The 23,361-nt window shown below is 52.8% G+C and overlaps 4 protein-coding genes across 4 annotated transcripts; 2 read left to right on the top strand and 2 right to left on the bottom strand.

Annotated features, from left to right (window-relative positions):
- Positions 1-1,969: 1,969 nt before the first annotated feature.
- Positions 1,970-6,779, bottom strand: J4E93_004487 (uncharacterized protein; the record flags this gene model as incomplete). Its single annotated transcript, XM_049342415.1, has 4 exons — positions 1,970-3,675; positions 4,786-5,369; positions 5,772-6,603; positions 6,656-6,779. The coding sequence occupies 4 exons, from the start codon at positions 6,777-6,779 to the stop codon at positions 1,970-1,972; spliced, it is 3,246 nt and encodes a 1,081-aa protein (XP_049200567.1).
- A 284-nt stretch (positions 6,780-7,063) lies between these two features.
- On the bottom strand, positions 7,064-8,693 carry J4E93_004486 (uncharacterized protein; the record flags this gene model as incomplete). Its single annotated transcript, XM_049342414.1, has 3 exons — positions 7,064-7,615; positions 7,668-8,081; positions 8,130-8,693. The coding sequence occupies 3 exons, from the start codon at positions 8,691-8,693 to the stop codon at positions 7,064-7,066; spliced, it is 1,530 nt and encodes a 509-aa protein (XP_049200566.1).
- A 992-nt stretch (positions 8,694-9,685) lies between these two features.
- Positions 9,686-11,640, top strand: J4E93_004485 (uncharacterized protein; the record flags this gene model as incomplete). Its single annotated transcript, XM_049342413.1, has 2 exons — positions 9,686-9,865; positions 9,919-11,640. 2 exons carry the CDS (start codon positions 9,686-9,688, stop codon positions 11,638-11,640), a joined length of 1,902 nt encoding a protein of 633 aa, XP_049200565.1.
- A 1,839-nt stretch (positions 11,641-13,479) lies between these two features.
- J4E93_004484 (uncharacterized protein) lies at positions 13,480-14,320 on the top strand (the record flags this gene model as incomplete). Its single annotated transcript, XM_049342412.1, has 2 exons — positions 13,480-13,671; positions 13,724-14,320. The coding sequence occupies 2 exons, from the start codon at positions 13,480-13,482 to the stop codon at positions 14,318-14,320; spliced, it is 789 nt and encodes a 262-aa protein (XP_049200564.1).
- Between the last annotated feature and the right edge of the window lie 9,041 nt (positions 14,321-23,361).

Raw genomic sequence — 23,361 nt, 5'->3', positions numbered from 1 at the left:
TGTCGACATGCCCGAGTTCAGCTGAGGTTGTTCAGTTAGTAGCTCTTTGTTGGCAAGCGGCGCCCCACTGGAAAGGGTGTAGTGTAGTAGCGGTATCTACGGGTCGGCGATCCTTCTGCGGGCGTAGCCGTCGAACATCAGTGCGATGATGCAGCCGCCCGACATGCAGAAGCAGGCACCTACGATCGTCCAGTCAGAAATCCCAGCAACGAAGTAGGGTCGCCGAGCCTTATGCAGATCTGCTTTTTCCATGTCCGGAGCGGCCGCAGCCAATGCCAAGTCACGTGGAGGCCTTCGTTGCCCCTTGTGTAGATGGCAATCTAGTCTCACAATGTACAACGGCATGCATGTGACTACCTGGAAAAGGGAAATGCGACATGTTCGCTGCGTGGCGCGGTCCGCCAAAAGCAATACAAAGGGTCCGGCTGATGTGTTGTTGTTTCTTTTGCCCAAGTCAGGGCTCGGAATAATGCCGAGCCCGCTGAGTCGTGGACGCTCGCCGACACTAGCCGTACAGACAGCTCCTACACTTTGGCGAGGAGCTAGCTCCTGTGCTTGTTATGGTAACTCAACTTCGGCGACTTCGCTGCACAATTTCTGCTGATTTGTAGCAACCGCAATACTCAACACATGTCGATTAGGAAATGAGAGACATGGTATTAAGAGTGAATGTCCAGATAGGTATAAACCGGCCGATCCTTCCTAGATAGCTACGTCAGCTCAAAGTTTAGTGAGATCGTACCTTAGGCCAGCACCATTAGCCGCAAAAACCACCGGTATATTGCCGGCGTACTTGATGTGATGCCAGCTTGTGCTTAACCACCAACTAATTGCAGAGGCGCATTTGCTGCGGGTATTCACTCGCGGCCGTTGTGACCAACCCTGCAAGCTACCAAACTTCTAAATAGCCTCCATGAACAAAGCAACAAGAACGAAAAAGCATGTTGGCAATTTACACCAGCAGAAAGCACGATGCCGGATGTTCCGTACTGTCTGCACTGCAATGTAACTTGCGCATGCCTAGACGAATGGCTTTGACACAGGACGCTAGACTCCACATTCTGACGAAACTGGGCAGAACTCACACTGATGTCGTACTGAGTCTGGCTCAGTACTCTGATTAATTCTTAATGGCTTCTTTCATGTACGAGCCAGTCTTTTATGAAGTCGGCCGTACTTACAGACCTCCAAACGGACTACGGCCACGTACAGCAGTGAGTGGAAGACTCGCCATGAACCTCAATTACAAGGGCGTGTGCATATAACATGCCTGGGTAGTCCTCAACTAGGGGCTCAGACACCAACCCCATCATTAACGCACCAACAAACGTCAAGCAAAGACCATAAACGAGACAGTCCTCATCCATGTGATGGCGCCACAACGTCACCTCAATATCGAACTCCGCCAACAAGAATACGATCCAGCTCTCTATCCCTCAGGTGTCACGAAGTCGTAAGGCGCCTCCGCATGACAGCATCTACCATTATAGATGTTTGGTCGAGGCTAAGCGCCTAGTCTTCCGAGCAGAACGGCACCTTCTACTTCCAGCCTCCCGCCCGTGTTTCTTTACTTTTTCGTTCTTTGCAATTACAGAGCGGGCTTTCGTAGCTCCTCTCGCTGCCGTCGGAGGGGTTGAACCGAGTTGCAAGCGCCTTGCTATAAGACATAGAAAAGCAAACACTGACAGACATGATGAAGGCTAGCCAAGACAACATCGGTTACCCTTAGGTCACTGCAAGACAGCTGTCAGTGTGTAGCGCATACTTACGATGTTGTCACTGTTCTGAAATTGTTCCTATGTTGAGCAAGCGGTGCTACCGGAAGCCTTATTCCCAAGGTTGTTATTACATCCATATGCTCTTAGTAGAGCTTCCCCAAAATCTGAACGCCAGCATATCACACAGGCTAAATGAAATTAACGCCCCCAGAACGAGGTCTGCATTCAATGTGGCAGATGACCCATAGCCCTCATGCAGTCGGCAGACGTGCCAACAACGGTAGGACGTCTTTGAACCTCACTGGCTTGAGAAGGAACTCGTCAAAACCGCTATTCTTCGCTTGCTTTCGCGCTTTCTCGCTACCAAGACCCGTTAACGCGAAGATGTACGCCCGGGTACCTCTCTCTTCCTCTAGAGTGCCATCTAGACCATGTTTCGCAGCGTCATTGAACTGTCTTGGTATCTCTTTTCCCATCAAACAGTGTTCGATTTCACGAATCTTTGACACGGCCTGGAAGCCATCCATAACTGGCATGCTGATGTCCATGAAAATGCAGTCATAGCTTGCTTTTGAGTCGTCTTGCTCAGTGGCGGTTTGATAGAGACGCACCGCTTCTGCGCCGTCGGTGGCACTGGAATATGGTACGCCGAGGCGTTTTGCAAAGGCGCAAAGCATTTTTAGATTTATGGGGTTATCGTCTACCAAGAGCAGACGGCGGAATCGGCATGTTGGGCTGCTTGTAAGCGGGGTAGGTGCTTGTGTTGGTAATGGTGCTTGTAGAGCAGGACTTGTGGCGGCGTCGGCTAGTGTCACACGCTGCAACGATAAGCTGCGGTGTGGAAGTACTTTGGTTTGCGGGTCTGGCTCTAGGATTGTGTCGGCATGTTCTAATTGCTCTGTTGGCTCCATGTTAGGTCTGCTTCTGACTTCTATGGACGGCACCGAGTCTGCCATCTCCTTGTTAGTGGCATCCTTCATAGCCGAGATGAGTGCAGGTCCGAGCGAGTTTGCAGTGACTAGTACTGTGTGCATGGGCTTGCTAGTGCCAGATTCTGGAGGTGCGCCTTTAATATTGCGCAGATCGACCATGACCGGGTAGGTCCCTCCCGTATACGTAGGGAACAAAGTTTTCAAGTCGTACGTGGGTGTCGAAGAGAGGGCATGGTGATCGATGAGGAGTACATCCAGAACCGGGAGTGTGTCTGTGGAAACAGTGGTGAACCTCATGCCGAAGCGATCCTCGCAGATATTTTGAACGGCCCGCTCCAGCGCTTCGGGAGGCGAATCGATAGAGGGTGCAAATTCTTTGCCTTGCTCTTCGGGTAGAGAGAGACTAAGCATACCGATTGCCTTTCCGCTGAGGCATTCGTGAGAGGAAACGCTCTCTCTACGTGGCGCATTTGGTCTCTGCGCCTTTTGACTAGCCGGAATGTTGATGATGATCTTCGTTCCCTTGCCCAAACGACTAGAGACTGATATAGTTCCGTGTAGTGACTCCACGATGCTTTTCACTAAGCTCAACCCTAGCCCAGTTCCTGGACTTAGTAGATTCTCCTGAGTAAAGGGTGTAAAGAGATGGTATTTGAGGAAATCCTCACTCATGCCTACACCCGTGTCGGTCACAGAAAGACTGATGTGTGGCTGACTGTCATCGGCAGCCTCCACGAATGCTAGACCTACGTGAATGTAACCCGACTTGGTATACTTCAATGCGTTGCTGACCACATTAAGTAAAATGCGCTTCCAAGCACCCTTGTCAATGACAAAGGTCCAATCACGGGCCTTTTCAATGTGTGTGGTGACGACGACAGGCTCGGATTGTGCCGTTGCGGGCGATCCAGCCAACGAATCTTGACGCTCTTTATCGAGTCCAGAAGAGAGGCGCGAAGAATGGTCATGACCTACGGAAACAGTCCCAATGACATCCTCGACCATAGAAGCCAAGTCGACAGCTACTGCACCGTGATGAACGTGGGTGGTGGAACGAGGATGTTCATTTTCGCCTCTTTGTCCAACGCTGGCGCGGCTATTCACTTTGGAATATTCCAACAGATGGTCAAATGTATCGAGAAGAGTAACCGCACAAGACTCAATCATGGAGATCTCCGACATCAAACCAGATCCCTGGCAGTTTTCTTGGATCAGCTCAATGCTGGCCAAAATGCCATGCAAGGGACTTCGTAACTCGTGACTGATGGTCGAAACAAAATCCGACTTGGAAAGTGTATTTTCGCATGCTTCTAAGCGAAAGACCTCAGCCATCAGTGAGTTACCGAAAGCTGTCAATGAATTGACATCGCCAGTATCAAGTGTTTTGCCTGTGTCAGATACCCAAGCTAGGCAGGTAGAGTAGCAAGCTTCTCTTGAGTAGTGAAACATAGGCAGGAATATTACGTAGCGGGTCTTTGGCAATAAACTGAAGAGGTCATTCCATCTGTCATCCGCAGCAGAGTCAAGTTCGTCATCGCAATCGTGTTGGAAGACCCCATGTTCATCGACTGCGAAGACATGCCCTCGAGGGTACTTGGCAGTCAAGCGCTGGATGAGCGACTGACGCAATTTCAGATTTCCGTGGGCGTTATCTCTGTGGTAATACGAAAGAGGTACCGCAAAGAGATCGCATGTTGGCGAAGATGTATTGTCAGGAGACATGTCTCGTACCTGGCAACCTTTGTTTCGGGCGCCAGTTGAAACAGTGTCAAAGAAGACTAGGCCATCCAGACCCATAGCATCGCCAATACTATCTGCGGCTCTCATGAAGAGAGTGTCGACTTGAGTAGCAAAGTCAGATTTGACCCGTTTCGAGACATTATCTTGGGGCGAAACGATAACAGATGTATCGCAAACAGGCAATGACTGGACATGGTCTGACGTGGTGACGCTTGCATTCGTACCGTCGGACAACTTCTTGTCAGGTTTTCTTCGCGAGGCGGCGCCAAAAACATCTAGGTCGAATTGGCTTGTGTGAGCTCCAGGGCGCACAGGGGCCACAGACCTTGGAACCATGTCATCTGAAGCTACGAAGCGGCGAAGACCTTGCATCATCTCAGCAGATCGAGACTTACAAGCTTCGGCGCGTCGCATATCGAGGTATGCACTGATAGCCGAGGTAGTTTCGCGAAGAGTGCTCAGAGACTTGGGATGCAGAAAGTCCCGTTCTTTAGTGTCAACAACACAGTAGCTGCCCAATATGTGCCCAGACATTGCAAACAGCGGTATCTCGAGGTATGAAACCATATGCGGGTAGCCAGCCACGAACGGGCGCTCGGCAAATGTGGGAACCTGGCGAAAGTCTTTTATGCAGAAATACGACTTGTCGGCAATGATGTAGGGACTTTCCGGCATAGGCACTGGTTTGCCCTGGAAGATGCACATGGTGAATGGGCACACGCCCCATTCGAGGGCGATCCGGGAAGTACCCAGCAAGAGCGGCTCGGCCGGGTCTGCACTCGAAAGCGACTGGTGCCTCGTCATCTCTGCGCATATGAATTGATTTCGATTATCAATGAGCGAAAGGAATGCGCGATCGCAGTCCATCTTGTGCACGCCATGCTGGACGAGGGCGTTGAGGGTTATGTCGCTGCTGGGGACTGGTTCGGACGGCGGTCCTTCTGCGATGTGGAAAGGGAACGACGCGGCAGAGAGATATCTAGGGCCGTGTTAGCAACAGGAATCGGCAATGTGACGTCGGCTGGCAATTCTCACGCGGCGATCTCGTATGCGCGTACCCGTTCGTGGTTATCGATAGCTGCGGGTGGCGTCGTGGTCGAGATGGGCGTGGTCGTAGCCATGGTCCATATTACGTCACTCACATGAATTGAAGACTGCTGGTGCTGCTTGCGACGTTTGCGCGGGTCCCCGATGTCTTCTGGGCTTTGGCACGTCGTCTTGGCGTTAGTCAGCCAACACATAAACGGCCCGTAAGACCAAGGCTGCGAGGCAGGTACGGCTTAATTTTCCGTCAAATTCATCGGATCGTGATGTCTCAGGGTAACGCTAGCCTAACGCGGATTCCACGGCTGCATAAGGCTAGACGCTCAGCGACGCGTACTCGTCGCACACCTCAGTCAACTTCTTCCTCGTCCCGGGCTCCATTACACTATGCCCAGCATCGTCTATGAAGTGCAATCTACTCTCCGGCCACTGCTTGTACAACTCCCACGCTGTAATCGGCGGGCAGACAACGTCGTACCTGCCCTGCACGATGGTCGTCGGAATGTTCCGGATCCGATCCACATTCTCCTTCCTCAACAACTGCCCGTCCTCCATCCAGGCTTTGTTGATGAAGTAGTGGATCTCCATCCTCGCATGTGCGAGCAGATAGGCTGGATCTTTTAGTTTCTTGTACGCTTCTGGATCGGGATACAGGGTGCTGATTGAGAGTTCCCACGTATTCCACGCGGCTGCCGCGGGATGACTAATGGACGAGTCCGAAGACATGAGACGCTTGTGGTAGTTCTTAATATGATCAGAACGTTCTTCCTCTGGTAAAAAGTTGATAAAGTCCTCCCAACGGTCGGGGAACAGCATCTGCACCCCGCCAGCATGGTTGGTCCACTTGAGTTCGACGTCGCGCACTGTGAAGATGCCACGCAGAACCAGACTTCCTACGCTCTCGGAGTGTGTCTGCGCATATGCGAGGGCAAGTGTGGAACCCCAGGAGCCGCCGAACACCATGTGCCATTTGGAGATTTCCAGGTGCTTGCGCAGCTTTTCAATATCGTCGACGAGGTGCCAGGTAGTGTTGTCTGTGGTGTCGGCATTAGGGCGCGATTGACCACAGCCTCGCTGGTCGAGTAGTATTACTCGGTATTCAGAGGGGTTGAAGAAGACGGTGTTGGTTTTGGAGCAGTTCCCGCCAGGCCCGCCATGAAGATAGATGACTGCAAAGCGTTAGCCGTTAGGGAAACTGGGCAGGATGTCTGGCACATCTACCAGGCTTTCCATCCTTCTTGCCGAACTGTTGATAGTAAACTTCATGGGTATCGTCCACGCGCAGCCAATTCACGTCCCAGGCATCTTCATGCTCGTAGCTGGTGAACTGAGGTGCTTGAGCCATGTTGCCTAGATAGTAGCCAGTATATTTCACGACGAGACAATAAGATACAAACAACCTTTGTAGTCGACGTGTGGACAGTCATGCGAGTGGTGGAGTCAGAGATCTAGCTGCGACTACCCCGCTTCCAGTGTAGTGGCCCCGCTGCATGAAGAACACCTTCCTATTCTGCTCCAGGCATACGGCGCACTAATCGCAACAAGTGTTCAGAAGATGAAAATGATACGTTGCTATTCGTACTAGACATTATGAGATGTACTGCACAACAATGACTTTGGCAACAAAGCCTAGTACTTGAAGCCACCTGCCCGTGTACTCCACAAGCCGTTCGGGTCCACACTCTTCTGCAATGCCTTGAACTTGTCGTAATCCTTATAGCTCTGGAAGACTGGTTGGTCCCACATGGCATCGTTGATGAACAACGGCATGTACATGTCGCTTGGCATACCCGCCTCTGCTATCCATTGAGGCACGACCTTGTCCAACCAAGCCGTCAATTCCCTAGCGATGCCAAACGCAAGAGGATCATCTGTGGGCAGGTTCCACGCTCCTTGGTAAATTAGGATGATGCGGTCAGGGTCGGAGGACGAGAGACCCATGGCGTTTCCACCCTTGGACTCGGACATCTTTCCAAATCGGGATGGAAGAGGTTGGAAGTCAACGCTGAACTGGATGGCGCGAACGACAGGTAGGGTGTTGAGGAAGATGCCAGTGAGTTCAGCGAGCTTGTCGCGAATCTCCTTGTACATCTGGGGCCGGGATGCAATGTATGGAACGGTGTAAGTGCGGAAGAACGCGCGGGCGTTCAAGAGTCGAACTGGCTCGCCGTTTGCCTTCAGCTGTGAGCTGTTAGTTCTTGCACAGCACATTGAAGTTAGGATGTAGACTTACTAGCTCAGAGTACTTTTGCGTCTTAGGTAGACACAAAGGGTTCACGATCTTGAAGAAATCGGCAAATGGACCCGATGTAGGTGGCTTGGGGTTGTCGTAAAAGGAAAAGAGAATTTTCGTCTTGATTCCAGCTGCGACTACGAGGTCTGTAAGGATGATGGCTGCCTTGGGGTCTTCGGCACCGTGTGCCATGAAGTTGTGCAAAGCAGCGTATAGTGCGTCGGACTTTGAGTCGTCGAAGACACATGAGCCACCCCAGACGTCGCCCATGTGATGGACTTTAGTCTTGAACTGGGTGACAATACCGAACTGGCTACCGGAACCACGCATAGCTTGCGCAAGGTCAGGATGCTCCGCGGCATTGACGTTGACGACAGATCCGTTCGCCATAACAGTCTCCCATTCGATGATGTTCTATCACTTGTTAGCATAGCTACCATTTGCATATGGCGGAAAACTGACATCAGCTGCAAGACCCTCTTGAGCACCGAGGAACGAAAGACCTCCACCCAGCAGCAGACCACCGACACCAACGAGACCGAGTCGTCCTCCAGCGATTGCCACGCCGCTCTTCTCAAGGTCGCCAATGACGTCGTTCCACTCGCCTCCGGGTCGGACATAAGCAACATCTTCTGCTGCGTCGTATGTCGCTCCGACTAGGTTGGTCATGGTGATGAGAACACCGTCTTCGACTGCAGCATGCTGCTTGTTCGGATCGTGACCTCCGCTTCGTGTAGCAAGTTTGACAGTAGGGTACTTGTTCAAGATCTTGATAGCAATGGACACATCTTGGGCAGAGTCTGGTTGAACAATGCATGCAGGATCGACTTCCCGGAGGTTGGTAGCCCAGTATTGCTGCGTCTCATGTGCGTATTCGAGCTTGAGAAGTCCCGGAGTGAGGACTTTGCCTGGAAGAGCATTGTTGATTTCGTTACATGCTTTAGTAGTGGCCTCTGTGGGAATAGCAAAGGTGGATTGGGCTCCTAATAGGAGAGTCGCAAGAGCGAGAGACGTGAATTTGTCCATGTCTGGAAGTGAATGAGTGTAAGGAACGAGCGAAAGATGGACGAAAGCGCTGGAGAACGAACGCAGCCTACAGACCACCCTCTTGATGAGCGATGTGCCTTAAGTACTACAACGTGAGCTTCTTCGACGTTAGGTTCAGCTGTCTCCGGTCTAGGTTCCGGACGCCATGGCAGCCACGCAGAGAGCAGCACATGTACACAAGCTGGGGACTCCCATGGCTAGGGCACGTCGCGTGGAAGAATCGCAAAATACGGCAAACCCCCCTCCAATAGCGACGCATAAAATAAGGAATTGAGTGCAGATCGTGCGTGAGTCCCTGCAAAGCTTACGGCAATGGGCCCGACATTTGAGGGGAATTGACGCACACCGTCGTAAAACTATATGGTTTGCTGGAATGGGTATTTAGCCTGGATAGGATAGGGCGAGTCCAGTCTTGGAAACGGTACTTGAGTGCCGAATTGCAGGACTGGCAGTCCCGATACCCGAAGGTTTTTCAGACAGGCAGTGCGTATGATTGTCAGCGACGGTCATGGTGGGGCGCTGATGGTGGGACCGAGTCGGAGTCCGATTTCAGGGGAAAAAGCATGTCTGTGGCATTAAACTTCTGGGCCATGCGAAACGAGGTGCACGCACAGATACGCTAGAGAAGTATATGTATGTCGCTGGTAATCACGATAATTGCTGAAGCGAGAGTGGATGTTCAGCCGGATGCAGGCGGATGCAACAATCGTGGTGATGCGAGAAGGATACGAAGAGGCTGCATGCACGGCTGTGGCGGGCTGGCTGATGGTGGACGTTGCCGTATCACGTTGACGTTGCATGGAGTCGTGGCGGAAGGATCGGAACGCGTGGGTCCGTGCTTGTTCGGTTGCTCCTTCTACCTCCTACCTGGGCATCGGAACCCAGGGATAAACAAACAGTGGACGACAAGCTCACACCGCCGCCACATCCGACGACGCCGCCGGTAGCCGACCACGACGGCTGCACTCACCATGGACTCGTACAATCTCAAGACGGCGTCGACGTACATCAACAATTTGCTGCTTGCGCGGGGGTTGTTGCGCAATGGCACGCCCATTGAGTTTGCGCATCCGTCGAGGGGAGAAGGGGGGAAAGAGGCCACCATGGCCCAGATCATCAACCTGGTGCACGACCTGATATTGAAGCGCGATGTAGGCACATGCACGTTTACATTCTGGTGGAGAGGGTCCTAATGAGCAGATAGCGCGACCAGGAGTACCGCGAATCCATCGCCGACACGCTGCGAAGCCTGCGCGCCGAGTCGACGCGCCAGACGGCTGCCCTCGAGAAGCAGCACAACCGCAATGCCGACCTATCGCGACAGCTCTCGCTCGCCCAGGCGCAAGAGCAGTCGGCGCGCAAAGCCCTGCACACGGCCGAGTCGTCGGCGCGGAAGCTGCGCGCCGAGATGCAGCGCCTCAAGACGACGGTCGACCAAGTGCGCACCAGCTGCACCAACGACGTGCGGAAGCGCGACAAGGAGATCGCGCGGCTCAAGAGCCACCTGACGAGCCAGCAGCGCGGCAACAAGACGGGCCTTGTCGGCGCAAGCATCACCATCAACCCCGGCAGCACAGGCTTAGGCGTCGTTACGGGCCATGCGCGCGACGAGTCGCCCAATGTCGACGACCCCGAATACAGCCTGAAGCAGGAGACGACCGAGTTCTTGACGCAGCTGAGCCAGAGCTTGAGCGACGAAAACGACAACCTCATCGGCCTCGTGCGGAGCGCCCTGGTGACACTGAGAGAGCTACAAGGCATGCCCGAAGTCAATCGCAAACAAGACGGAGACGACGCCTCGGTCGCGGGCGACGAGCAGGACGACACGCAACAGGACATGTTGCACACGCTGCCTACCGATTGCGAGACCCTCGCCGACGACATGGACACGGTCTTGGACAACCTGAAGAACCTCCTCACAAACCCAAACTTCGTGGCAGTGGACGAGGTCGAGATGCGCGAGGAGGAGATACACAGGCTGCGGGCGGGCTGGGAGAAGATGGAGGCTCGGCTGCGCGAGTCTTTCCTCCTCATGGACTCCTGGCGAAAGCGCATGACCAATGGCGACACCATCAATCTCGAAGAACTTAGGATGGGGCTAGGGTTTGGCGAAGGGTTCGAGACGGTCGACAGGGAAGGATTCTCCGTGATTGACGAAGAAAGCGAGGCCGAGGAAGCTGCAAGCTCAGCGTTGGAAGAAGACGTCGACAATACGGAAGGGCAAGAGGAGGCAGTCTACCTGCCCTCACCCAAGCCACACGTGAGATCAGACAAGACAACTGGGCCCGATGTCTTCAGCATCAAGTTGCAACCCAGCCAGCCAGCGCTGAGGGAGATCAACAGCAACAAGTCGCCCAGTCGATCGCCCCGCAAAGTCGCCTTCTCAGCGTCCATACCGAATACGCCGTCTCAGGTGGATGGGGAGAACGCAGACACGTCTGGGATAGATCTAGTCGATGTGGAGAAGGCTAGTCGGCCAACCTCTGCAGCCAAACCACCTCGTTCTGAAGAACGAGCGTCAAGACCAACGAGTCAAGACAGACCACGCCATGTACGTTATGACATCTTCCCCTCTGCATCCCCTTCTTCCTCAACCCCTAGCCCACTCTCAGCACCACAGCCATCCCTCAACAAGTCTGACAATCTACGACAGACCAAGAAGCGCTTGTCGAGCCCACGTGCCCATCCCGACGAGCGATCGCCGAAGCTATCGGTCCAAGACAAATTACGAGAGGCCGCGGAAGCAGCCGCTGTAACCGACGGAGACATCTCCACCCAGAAGACGGACGAAAGCACCGAAGCATCTGAGGAAAACCCTAAGAAGCGGGCACCTAGATCTCCAGTCAAGACACGAATCAGCGGGAGGCCAAAGAGGAGAAAGAGCACCTTGACGCCAGAGGAGCTGGCAAATCTTTTGGGCTGCTAGACTAGGTTGGAGCGTGTGCGATACCCATGATGGCACCGTGAACTTGGACTTGAGAGCGACTCAAGGCTGCATCAGCGGCTGGCCATGCAAGATCATACCATCAACTGGCTTCCAGTCGTATACGAGGCTTGCATGTTGAGGAGTCGCTCGGTGGAGTGGCTGATGGGCGTGACCCACGCTCTCCTCTATTGGGTAGGTCATAGATGCCAGTGCGTTTGTGGCCTTTATGCACTGGGTAACGGCGCGTATCCTGAGGCCCTCCTCGGCTGGACTATCAAGTCTCGCCAGGTCCACTCGTGAGCTCGCACAAGTTCGGTCGATGCGCGACTGTAAACGATCTCGATTTTGAAGGACGTCAATGAGAAATGACCTACCTCATCGTGCGAATGGGCCATGGCACAACAGCAACACAGCGTCTACCCTGCTTCTTGTGTGCACAAGGGGCTGCGCATCCGATGCAGTGACATGCCTTGGTGGAAGTGCTCATAGTCGGGCATCGACAATGTTATCGTCCTCGGTCGCTTCGCGTACCTGAATCCTCCCGCCCGCCCGCCATTTCCTCCTGACAACTCTGCACTCGTTCAATCTCTAGTCTTCACATGCACCTCTGCACATCATCACGAGAGACACCGGTTTTCCTCCACATGGCGCACATTGTGACCGTAGTGTGGCCGTAGAAATCGCTCGCTCCGCCTTCAGCATTCCTGAGGTTGGTGATGTGGTGTTGTGGTTGGACGGCGTCGCAAGCCACTAAGTTTATTAGCCGCCCATTGTCCTCATTCGGGGCATTAGGTGATGGATGATATGGAGCGCAGTCACGGTGATTGGGCAGAGGTCGAGATGCGGCTGCAGAATGGCTGTAAATAGGTCTCTATGCGGCAGGGAGGATAGCTGCAGCGCGATCAAGGTAGCAGCCTTGGAAAGCAAATTTCTCTGCATCTGTCGTCAGCCCTCGAGCCACAGTTCCCCCGTCGAATATGCACTGTTATGCAGTGTGACAGGCGATTATCTGCACCTTGCACATCCCGGCATCACATGGCTCACCTGTTCTCTGCTGCTCATTGGTGTGGTGTTTTCACCCCAAGCCCGTGCGCTACGTGACGGCCCACTTATGTATTCCCCGCCCGCTCCAGCGAATGAGGGCGCAGAAGCAAGACGCCCGGCTACACACGTCAAGCCCGCCCACCACTCCCGCTTCACCATCAAGCGCTCGCCGTACATTCGATAGACTGCTCTCCACACCCGCTACCAGCTTACACCCTGCGAACATGGCGTGTCTACGCAGCGCAGGTAATCAATCGCTACCGGGTGCAGCGAGACCTGGCCCATAGTTGGCGTAGTGCAATGTGCCGGCCTGCCAGCCCCTCGCTAACGCCCAATGGTCGCTCAGCAGCTGTGCGATGCTGTGTCTGTAGATAAGTAGGCCTGGCGCCGCTCACATCTCGTCTTTTTTTCTTCAGCAAGTGTGTCAAGTTCAGAGCTGTTGTGTTCGTCTTTTATCTATTCTTTTTACCCCTCCCCTTCTCCTCCTCTACTCTCCAGGCCTGGTGCCATTTAATACCCACTACCTCACCGTCGACCTTTATACCCACCCTTTTACAATAATCCAATTCTTTGTGGCCGGTCCACTTTCACGTAATACACAGTTCTACTTGCTCGAAACGAACTTTCAAACTCACAACGACAACGCAATACTCGCAAACCTTTACGAAACTCTCAACACACAGCTTCTTCAGCAATCTTGACGTCTATCCATTAGTTTGGCATCGGGCGAATTCGAAAGAATCGATTACATCATAGTACCAATCTTTACAACAGAAAGAACGAAACAACATCACAATGGCCGCTATCCAGCTTAACTTCACTCTCCGCACTTCCTCCAACTGCAAGACCGTGCACTTGCTCGGCTCCTGGGACGGCTACCAGGGTCAGCTCCCGCTCTCCAAAGACCCTAAGAAGTCCGGAGGCTGGGTCGGATGCTTCAAGTTCCAAGGACAGACCTTGAAGCAGGGACAGCGTTACTGGTACTACGTATGTCGCTCCTCTAGCACTACATGTGCACTAGAAGCTAACATTTTCCCAGTACATCATCGACGGCTACCACGTCTCGCACGACCCCGCTAAGGACCACACCACCGAACCCACCACTGGCCGCAAGCTTAACATCATCGACATCCCCGCTGCCAAGTCGAGCTCCAAGACAACCACCTCCAGCTCAGACCGCAAGTCCCGCCGCGTCTCGACCGCCACCATCCCCAAGGGCCGTGGCCTCAGCCCAGAGCGCATCGTTGCGCCCAAGCCCCAGCGCCCACACGAGACCCGCCAGGTCATCAACACCCAGTACGACAAGACCACTCTTGAGGATCTCAACCGCCGCTTTGCCAAGCAGCAAATCGAGGAGTCGTCCGACGACTCAGACTACGACTCCGACGAGGGCTCCGACGTTCCCTCGCTCACCAGCCGCTCCACCAACAGCTCCAGCCCGTCCAGTGTCAGCTCTGGTAGCTCATGCTGCACATGCGAACGCTACGGAATCACCCGCGCTGGTGACCGCGTCAAGCTCGACTGCGGTGGTGCTCGCTGCGGATACTCTGACGACTCATCTGACTGCTCCTCCGAGGACGAGTACGTGTACGAGGAGAAGACCACCCGCCGCCAGGGTGTCGTCATCCGCTCCTAAGTGCCTCACTACCTTCCTGGATACCATTGTTCCGTCATCGACACCTGCATCCTTGCATCTTCTATCGCAGTGTGCCGATGCGCCTTTTCAACCTCTTTCTTCTGTGCATATTATGATTACGAATCTTCTTTCTTATCTTGTTCTATCAACTACAACCGGCCTCGTATTCAGAGGCTGGCTTCCGCTCTTTGGGATATTATGACGGGTATTATTGCTGCTGGTATGGGAGCTGCTCATGGGTTTCATGCTGGGGGATAACGAGGCAACTGCCTGCACCTTACGACAATGGCTTAACAAGCCAACCAGGGAACACGCTAGATGTTCTCATCGTGCCAATGCACGCTCATGTAGTCTATAGTTTACTAAATCTACGGACCCGCATGCGCTCGTGCGCGGAAAGATACATCGCTTTTCAGATATGCACTCTAAGTGACTTCGAGGCATTGTAAGCGGCAGGGTGAACCGTGACCTCGTCAGGCCCAGCTGTCGCAGCTTCCGCACGTTCGTTGAGGGGTAACTGCCTAGCTCAACAGGTTCAGGCCACCGCTCTGACGCGACACCATCATCTTCATTGCCTCTCTCGGCCCGCTCTGTTACCAACACAACAACGTCGCATCTTTGGAACCCACCTACCCCATCTGTCTTGCCGTTTCTAAGACCCCTCGTCTGAAATCTGATCTTCGCCCTTGCGCACACCATTATGGAAGTTACTGAAAACGACGCCAATTGTCAAAATTGTCAGTTGGATGGGATTCGCCTAAAGACAAAAGGCATGGATACCGAAGGCTTTTTTCGATGGGACGACGCTTCTCTTTTTCTCCATGAGCCCTGTCCAGAATGCGACAACACGGAGCTGGATCCCGGCCTACGCTTATGCGAGGCCTGCCATCACTTCCGTATTTGGCATTTACTCACCTGCCGTGGCCAAATAGAATGGTACGGAAATCTCGAACATTGTCACAAGAATCAGGGACACTGCGACTTCTGCTGCTCCGTCATCTCAGCAGCGGAAGAGTCTGGTAGAGGACACGGGGAAATACTGCACCTCCAGGATGTCGACAGCGTCAAATTTGCACTTCGTAGTGACAGCGGCGACGGACTCGTGCGCTGCATTTTCTATATGTTCTCCGTCAATATCAATGGCAAAGAAGAGCCTTTTGCGGGCAATCACGAGTGTATAGTAAACACAATGAACCATCCTACCGATCGTGCTCTTTTCGATGCGGGTGTGTCGTTACCTTTTGAGCCAGAGAGATATACAAAAGCATCAATGGCACGTCTCCTTCCTTACATAAACTGGAGCCAATACCGGACTTGGTATGGAAGCCTACCATTACTGAGACCGGAGGGAAGCCCAGGAGGATTACTCTTACGACGACCACTCCAAGACGTTCGCGTGGTAGATGTTGTGGATGCCTGCATCGTATCTTTACCTCAAGAAGCTCAGTTCGTTGCCCTGTCGTATGTATGGGGACCAGACTCTGCGAAAGACTTTCGGACCTTGCGCACCAATGTGCGCAACCTTGAAACCTCCGGTAGTCTGAATAAAATCGATCTACCTTCGGTAATTTTAGATGCAGTCACAGTTTGCAGACAATTAGATCATCGGTTCCTATGGGTTGACCGACTTTGTATCATACAAGACGAACTGCATGCAGAAGCAATGCAATTGGAGCAGATGGCAAGTCTATACCATCAAGCAGACTTCACAATTGTTGCAGCCGCAGGTTCCAGCGCGGCGCACGGATTGCTGGGTGTGAGTCGCGCGAGGGAAGAGCAGAAACAACTCAAGCTTCGTAGTGGCCTCCAGCTTGTGGAAGCCGCACCAATTCTCAAACAAGTCTTGCGCAAGACTCCATGGAGCAGCCGTGCTTGGACATTCCAGGAATACTTGTCGTCAACGACTATGATGTTCTTCACTGAACATGGACTTTACATTGGCCACAGATCGGAACCCGGCTCGCTCAATGTATACACCGAAGCACCCGCAGTACACCAACCCACATATGATCGACTACAAAATTCCTTTGACGCGTTGGAGACATACACAGCCAAATCGCTCACGCACTCATCAGATAGACTGCGTGGCTTCTCGGGAATACTCCATGCGACTCATGGTAACAGAACAACGTACGGACTGTCCGTTGACGACTTCGATCGCAGCATCCTGTGGCGACGACGAGGATCGAGGATTGAGCCAAGAACCCAGGAACAAAGGGATGAGATACCCACGTGGTCTTGGACATCGGTTGAAGGACCCATAGAGTTTTACCAGAAGTACTGTTACTCGTATAGCCTTGCTTACTGGGGCAGATTCGTCTGCGAAGAGGACAAGATGGTCAAGGTTGTCATTGGACCACCGAACCGAACATGTCAAATTAGAAGAGAGGGGAGCGATCACACTGTAGCCGCACTTGCATGGTTGGCTGGCTGCGTGCGCTCAAAACCACCAGCCTATCTCAAGATCGACTGCTCAAGTGCCGAGTACGAGGAACGGCTCGAGGAGAGATGGTCCGACAATAATCTCACCGAATACTGGAAAGCTGCTTTTCGCGAGTACACAACGGATGAGCTATTTGAGAGCGTCCCTGGTAATCTCTTGAATATCACTAGACGCATAATAGTGCATACACAAAAGGCTTCCTTCACCCTGGATCGAAGTAGCCGAATTGGAAGGGACAAGTCACGGCCATGGGAACACCCAGAAAATGCCACGATCCTGATTCGCAGCAAGGGCCTGGTAGCAGGTGCTATTGAGCTCGACGAAGACCTCATCGATAGCACCGGGAGCCGAAACATGGACCATTGTGATGTAGATCTGATTGCACTCTCAGTAGACCCTGAGGGTCATAGATTCCCGCCAGTAATGCCGCGCTTCGATTCGCCATCTGACAGCTTGTCGATCAGTGAGTTCTTTGGATGCATGTGCGCGTCAAACGGGACCATCGATTTAGAACTGGAAGCGCATCTGGTAGAGTGTCCCAAACACATGCATTTCGATACACCCAGCTCTCACTGGGAACTACTGTCTCCCGACGATAGATTTGCTCCTGGACAGGGACAGACCGAGAAAGCAAGAGCATTTGCAAAGCATTGGAAAGAATTGAGCTATTTTGGCATCGACGGCAGTCCTCTTCACAGTTGGCGTTACGTGCCTGAATTGTATGTAATGGTAGTCGCGCCAGTTCCAGATCAAGAGGAAGGCGTCGTCATATACCGGAGACTGGGCATTGGAAGGGTTTATCTGAAGAGATGGGTTGAAGCGTCGCCGAAGTTCGAGACAATCGTCCTGGAGTGAGGTGACTCGGATATAGTAGCTTGGTGTCCACAAGGACCTCCAATTTACCCTAGTAGATGGGTCATAAAAGACGCTACTTCAGGGGAAGCTTCGATTCGATGCGCTACCATAGCACCTTGGCTCAATTCTGAACGTAGCTAAACGGAGAGCACGAGAGATTGCGGGACAACGCTGACTGCCGTCGAGAAGGGCTGCATCTCAGAAGAATACACCAATTGGTATTGGGCCCATACATTACGATATTGCTACCAACGAATGAATCGTCACTTCATCCCTCAACAACACATGACCACGCCTTGCTGCAAGGCCGCCTGCATCCCTAGCAACATGCTCCGGCCCCAAAAGCAGCCTCCATGCGACTGCGCCGCTGGCTTAGAATCGGTACTACGCGAGAGCGTTTGCCCCTGGCCGGATCCCACTCGCCACGATGGAAACGCCCACTAAGCCTTATCATGGGTTTCCCAGAAGAGGCTCATGTGGAGGCAGTGACTGATTAAAGTGGGGCATGGAGTGGTTGGTGGGTATGCGAATATGGGCCAGTGTACGCTAGTGGAGCGCTTGTAGGGGCAGGCTCACGTAAGGCGGGATTTGGTGCCAAGGCGATTGGGTTTGAAGAATGTGATTGGTGCGCGGTGTGGATGCCGAGGTTACCAATATCTTTTCGATGGGTGGATGAAGCCAGTCGGCACGTTTGATCCTTTGATTATCTGGGGTATGATACTTGTTTGATGCTGGAAGGCCCTAAAGTATGCAGAGCTGGGGGCTGAGTACTTTCTGGTCGGTGAACATGGGCGTAATAATTGTCTAGACTTCCAGAACAGTGCGATGGTGAGTAGGTTTATGAGTATTGAAGCCAACCTGGACGAATGAGGACATTAGGATGCCTCATGACCAGATAAGGTAAATCAAGCAGTACCAATGCATCTCGTAGTATTAGCCTCATCTCCGATAATATGCACAACATCGAGCTTCCAATCGTAACATGTTCTGTAGACTTTGAGCTAATGCAGGGGTCGTTCGTGACACCAGCGTGTTGGTGACGGTAGATTCGGGATGGCAATGGATCCACGATCCGTCTTGCCGCAGTGGATCAACAGCCGACCACCCAGCGTCCTTGCGGGCAGTCCACAAGGCTGAATCGATGTCTCGGCAGCGTCCGTTCGGGAGCCTCTCGGCTAGGACGCATCTTATACCCGATCCAGTGTACAACGGTCCAAGTTCGATTGTCGGAGATGACCAACAGGGGAAGGGTTGCGTCAAACGCGCCTAAAGAGTAATGCAACCTGGCTTGAAATGTTAGCTTATAAGAAAAGTCTGGGTCTATGAAGCTGGGCAAGCTGATAGGCGGAGCACTAGGAAGCTTTAGAGATACGATACCATGTTGGCTTGAATCTGGAGAATGGGCTTCCTCGACCCCAACTAGCGGCACTAGCATGCCGAAAATATTGGATGCCGCACAAGAATGTAGCATTGACGTGTTGAGAGCAAGGCGAGCAGATGAAGGTGTCGAGGAAATCCAGCCAACCGGTGGTGAGAAGCAATGGATGCCTAGCTTTCAAGCTATGACTGTAGAGTTGCCACGCAAGCCTCAATCCACGGATACGAGGATGGGAGACTTAGATCTATCCAGCGGCAGTCGCGGTACCGTTGGCTACGGTAATGTGACCCCTTCGCCCTGCGCCTAGCCTACGCGTGGTCCGTTACAGGGTGGATTCGTGAGCTTGCAGCGGAAGCAACGGCCTTCGTGGGTCATGACGAGGTGCATCGCCTTCACGGTATGTAGGGATTCCGATCGACTGTGGCGCAATGATCCGACTCGCCGAGACTTGAGAATGCCGAATGTCGTTCACCGGCGACGTCGGAAGCGGCCGGGGTGTGAGTCGTCCTGCAAGCACCATCGGGGCGTGGTCGCGATCTAGATACACTACAGATGTGTGATACGACGATTGGAGTGTGGTGTGGAGAGTAACGGTTTCTACACCGACGGATACGGCGAGTTTTAGGTGTATACTCTTCGTTCTGCTCGTGGAGATGGCGGTGACCCTTGAAGTGGCACGTGCATGGGCCGCCAAAGGTGGGTCTGCTTGGCGAAGATGACGTCTCACTGAACTCTGTATGCACTTGAGAACACGCTACGATGCTTCATTCTATCATCTAGACCTGAATTCATTACGAATGCATATAACGCATTCTCGTGTTGACTCAACTCAAGTATCGGGGCCGAACGGGGCAACTTTCTCCGTCTTGGAATAGTGGGCTTCATTGGGGTGGCGCCTTACACAAGGCAGAATCAAATGTGCTCGTAAAAATAGCACAATGACATTGAAAGTTAACGCTACGATAGAAGCAAAAACTGTAAGTAAGGATGCCACAAGACGTGGAAAAATAATGCTGCTACTGATGTAACAGAGACTGAAGCAGTTGGTGTTATCCGAAGCTTGCGCAGCAAGCCAGTTCCTATGATGACTCCCACATCCTCGTGATATTACATTGCGGACCCCCAAAAAAACGCCAATTCCTCCGTCATTCCTGTATTCCATGCGTGTAACCCATCACGTAGATCCAAACCCTCTTAAACTCCATGGTAATGCGTGTATCGTCGAAAGTATGAAATGATGCGAACGTAGAGTGGCTGAAGATACAGCACTGAGTAACCAGCTCGAGAAGATAGTTGTGTGTTGAAGTGAGCAAACGGGCTAGGGATGGAATGATGGCCCGTCTTCGCAGCTGAATGTGAGTTGTGGACATACAACCTCATGCATTCATCGTAGGTATGCCGGAGCAAACCCGCCGCTACCATAGCCGGAATCTGGGAGATTACCGGCATGGTAAACTTGAGGTCGATGGTGGCTATGAGAACTGCAGGCGTAGCCTACGAGAACTGTCTTCTCTTGAATACCATGTCCTCGTTGACCATGGGCGGCGCATGGATCGATTGCGTGTTTGTAGTATAAGCACCGGCAGACCGAATAGCGCTCGATGACCTGATAGCACATGCTGAGGAGTGTGTGGTTGTGTATATCAGTGCCCAAATGTGAAGTGGCCCGGAGAAATTGGAGATTTGGATAGTGTGAATGCCAACGATATGTTACAAAAGAAGATGTGTGGACAAGAGTGAACTGAGATTTGTAGTGATGAATTCTGACTCGGCGTGGCAAGCGGTAGGATATATAGCGATAGGCGTGAAGACAACTCGGACGCATAGACCAGTGTGGGTCACCCGGTAGGCATCGTTGACTACCCGCAGGTCCGTCAGGCAACGGGGACCAAGTGTAGGGATGAGTGCACAGTCAGCCGGACGCTGCTAAGATGGGATTCCCAGAGGCAACTAACACAGCCATCGTGACCGTTAGCTTGTTGACGGTAGGGGAAAAGGTTTGGTCTTGACATTCAGCAGGGGTTGGTAGTTCGCTTCTTGGAGGCTCTTCAGCTGTTGTACATGGTGCGTCCAATGTTCTAATTGGTCAGTGGCCAAGACCATGTAATATTCCCGGTTCGCTGAGCACATCAGTAGAGGTTTGAACGGGGCGCGCAGCAAAGCAGAGATGCACAGGGTGTGGAAGCGCAATGGAAGCTAACCGGGGCTGCAAAACCCCTGTAGCGCGCGGACCATGTGAACGTGCCACGATACCGCACAAGAGTTCATGTTCAAATCGGTACGTAGTGTACGAGGTGGGTGTCACGATAGCTGCGTGACTCTAATCGTATCTGACAGCCCGCTTAGTTCCAGCCACGTTTCCTGATATAGCGATCGATCTGTTGGTAGGCGAGGGGCAGTGGCATTTCTGACGTAGATTACTCAGGTTCGGGCCTCTTCGCGGACCACGGCGGTTTCGCTGGAGAAGTATCGTTTGGCCAGTGGCGCCTGTCGCGCGGGTCGGAGCTGCTACCGAGCAAAAGGTTTAAAGTGAGAAGAAGAGTGCGTGGGCAGGCCGACGACGCGAATGTCGAAGCTGGGGTAGCAGAAGGCACGTGCGCGTCCTGTCGCTCCAATAACCGTGGAAGTCTCCGTTGCGGGGCAATTAGCAGTACGAAGTATTCTTGGTGCTTCCGCCCTTTCCCATCCACCACGCTCCAATGAACCAGGTTTACTCGATCGCAAGGCCGATTACTTTACATGGCTGCGCAAGCTAACCGTTCTCACCAACTTCCCATTGAAGTCCATGGGCGGGACTGCCTGGAGCTTCAGGCTGACCAGCTGAGTGCTGCCTGGCGACCTCTGGGTCGACGCCAGAGCTACGTCGACGTTTCGAAAACAGATGCATATCCGCTTCTTTCATTGGTTACATTCCATGACTGAGTAACTTTCTGCATCTGTCGAGCATGCAAAGTTCCTTTACCTACGTCAAGTGTTGGAGTACACCGCTGATACAATCAGATGCGGATAGCCTCAAAAGCCTCCTTCGCGTCATTATCATATTGAAACACTCTCCTCTACCCAATAACTATTCTCTGGTTGGTCCAGTAGTGCGTCAGATCCCCTGTTAGGGCTGAAGACCCTGCCACTGGCTTGTTACACGGCTCGAGGCTGACCTGCAACGGTTGACAATCATGCAGCCCTATGCACCCTCCCGTTTCCTGGGAATACGTGGTGGCGGTCAGTGTATGTCGGATGCAGCACCACCATTGTTTTCATTCGCGGTTACCGGTCGCATCTCCAATAACCTTGACGACCATCATTCTTTGCATAGCTGCAAGCGCTTTGGAGTGCGTGCGTGTCACACCGGCCCCAAGCCAGAATTACTTGTTTCAGTAAACGAAAATGTAGGTCCGCAGCAGTCATCAAAACTTTTGGCCCCCAACCCTACAATCGGTCCACCAAGAGAGGAGCATGATCCAATCGTGCTTGTCTTGTTTCATTTGGTCTGCTCAAGTCATTGTGTGCTCGTAATTGTATAGATAACTCTATCTGACTTCGCCTCTGACATGTCCGTTGAACGTTGCAACATAACTCAGCCAGCGAAGGGAAGAGGTGACACCGTAAAATGACTGCGGGTAGCGAACGCAGGTCCAACCGTACCTGCGACCAGCGCACGGAATGCCATCTACCTTTAGGTACCAGCCAAAATAGAGTAACACCGTTGCACAAGACGCTGCGCCGAGTGTCCCTTCCAAGATTTCCTTGAGCAACGCAACGCTAGCAGAGTCACGATGACTTGCCGAGGCATCACGATTGGTATGTAGGAACAGCAGTAGCAGTCATGGAATAGGTTAGCCAAGGAACAAAGACGCTATATCTTGAACGCCACCAAGCTGACAGAGCAGCCTTACTACCGATATATACCCGCGCTTCGTAGGCCTATCACGCTCCACAGATGTGCCCGTATGGACAAGCGAGAACCGCATGTCCGGGCAGCCTGTCGCTTCATATGCTCCTAAGTAGCAATTGTACGATGTGCCACTTCACCGCTTAGACCCCGCGTCAGCTGACTTACATGCGCTCGAATACCCCACGCACCATCTCGCCCATCGTTCCCGCAGGTATGGGACCAGGCGAGTGTCTCGGGTCCTGTAACGATGCCGGCACTGCCTAGTTATCACTCACCGGAAACAGGGCGAAGATATATTCGGTTGATGTTCGTATGTTCTTTGGATAGCATTGGATACGATATCCCACTTGCATCATTCTATACATGGGATACACCGCCTTCTTTATCTCCAAATGTCCGGTTGCTCCTCCGCAGGTTGGTTCCACGAAGTCACAATGCCCTATGAGTCAGTAGCAAGGCGTCACTGTTTTGAC

The sequence above is a fragment of the Alternaria ventricosa genome (genome assembly GCF_023758065.1).
Source record: "Alternaria ventricosa strain BMP 2768 chromosome Unknown scaffold_6, whole genome shotgun sequence".
Taxonomy (NCBI): Eukaryota; Fungi; Ascomycota; class Dothideomycetes; order Pleosporales; family Pleosporaceae; genus Alternaria; species Alternaria ventricosa.
Note: the sequence above shows the minus strand (reverse complement) of the source record. Positions and strands in the feature narration are given on the sequence as shown.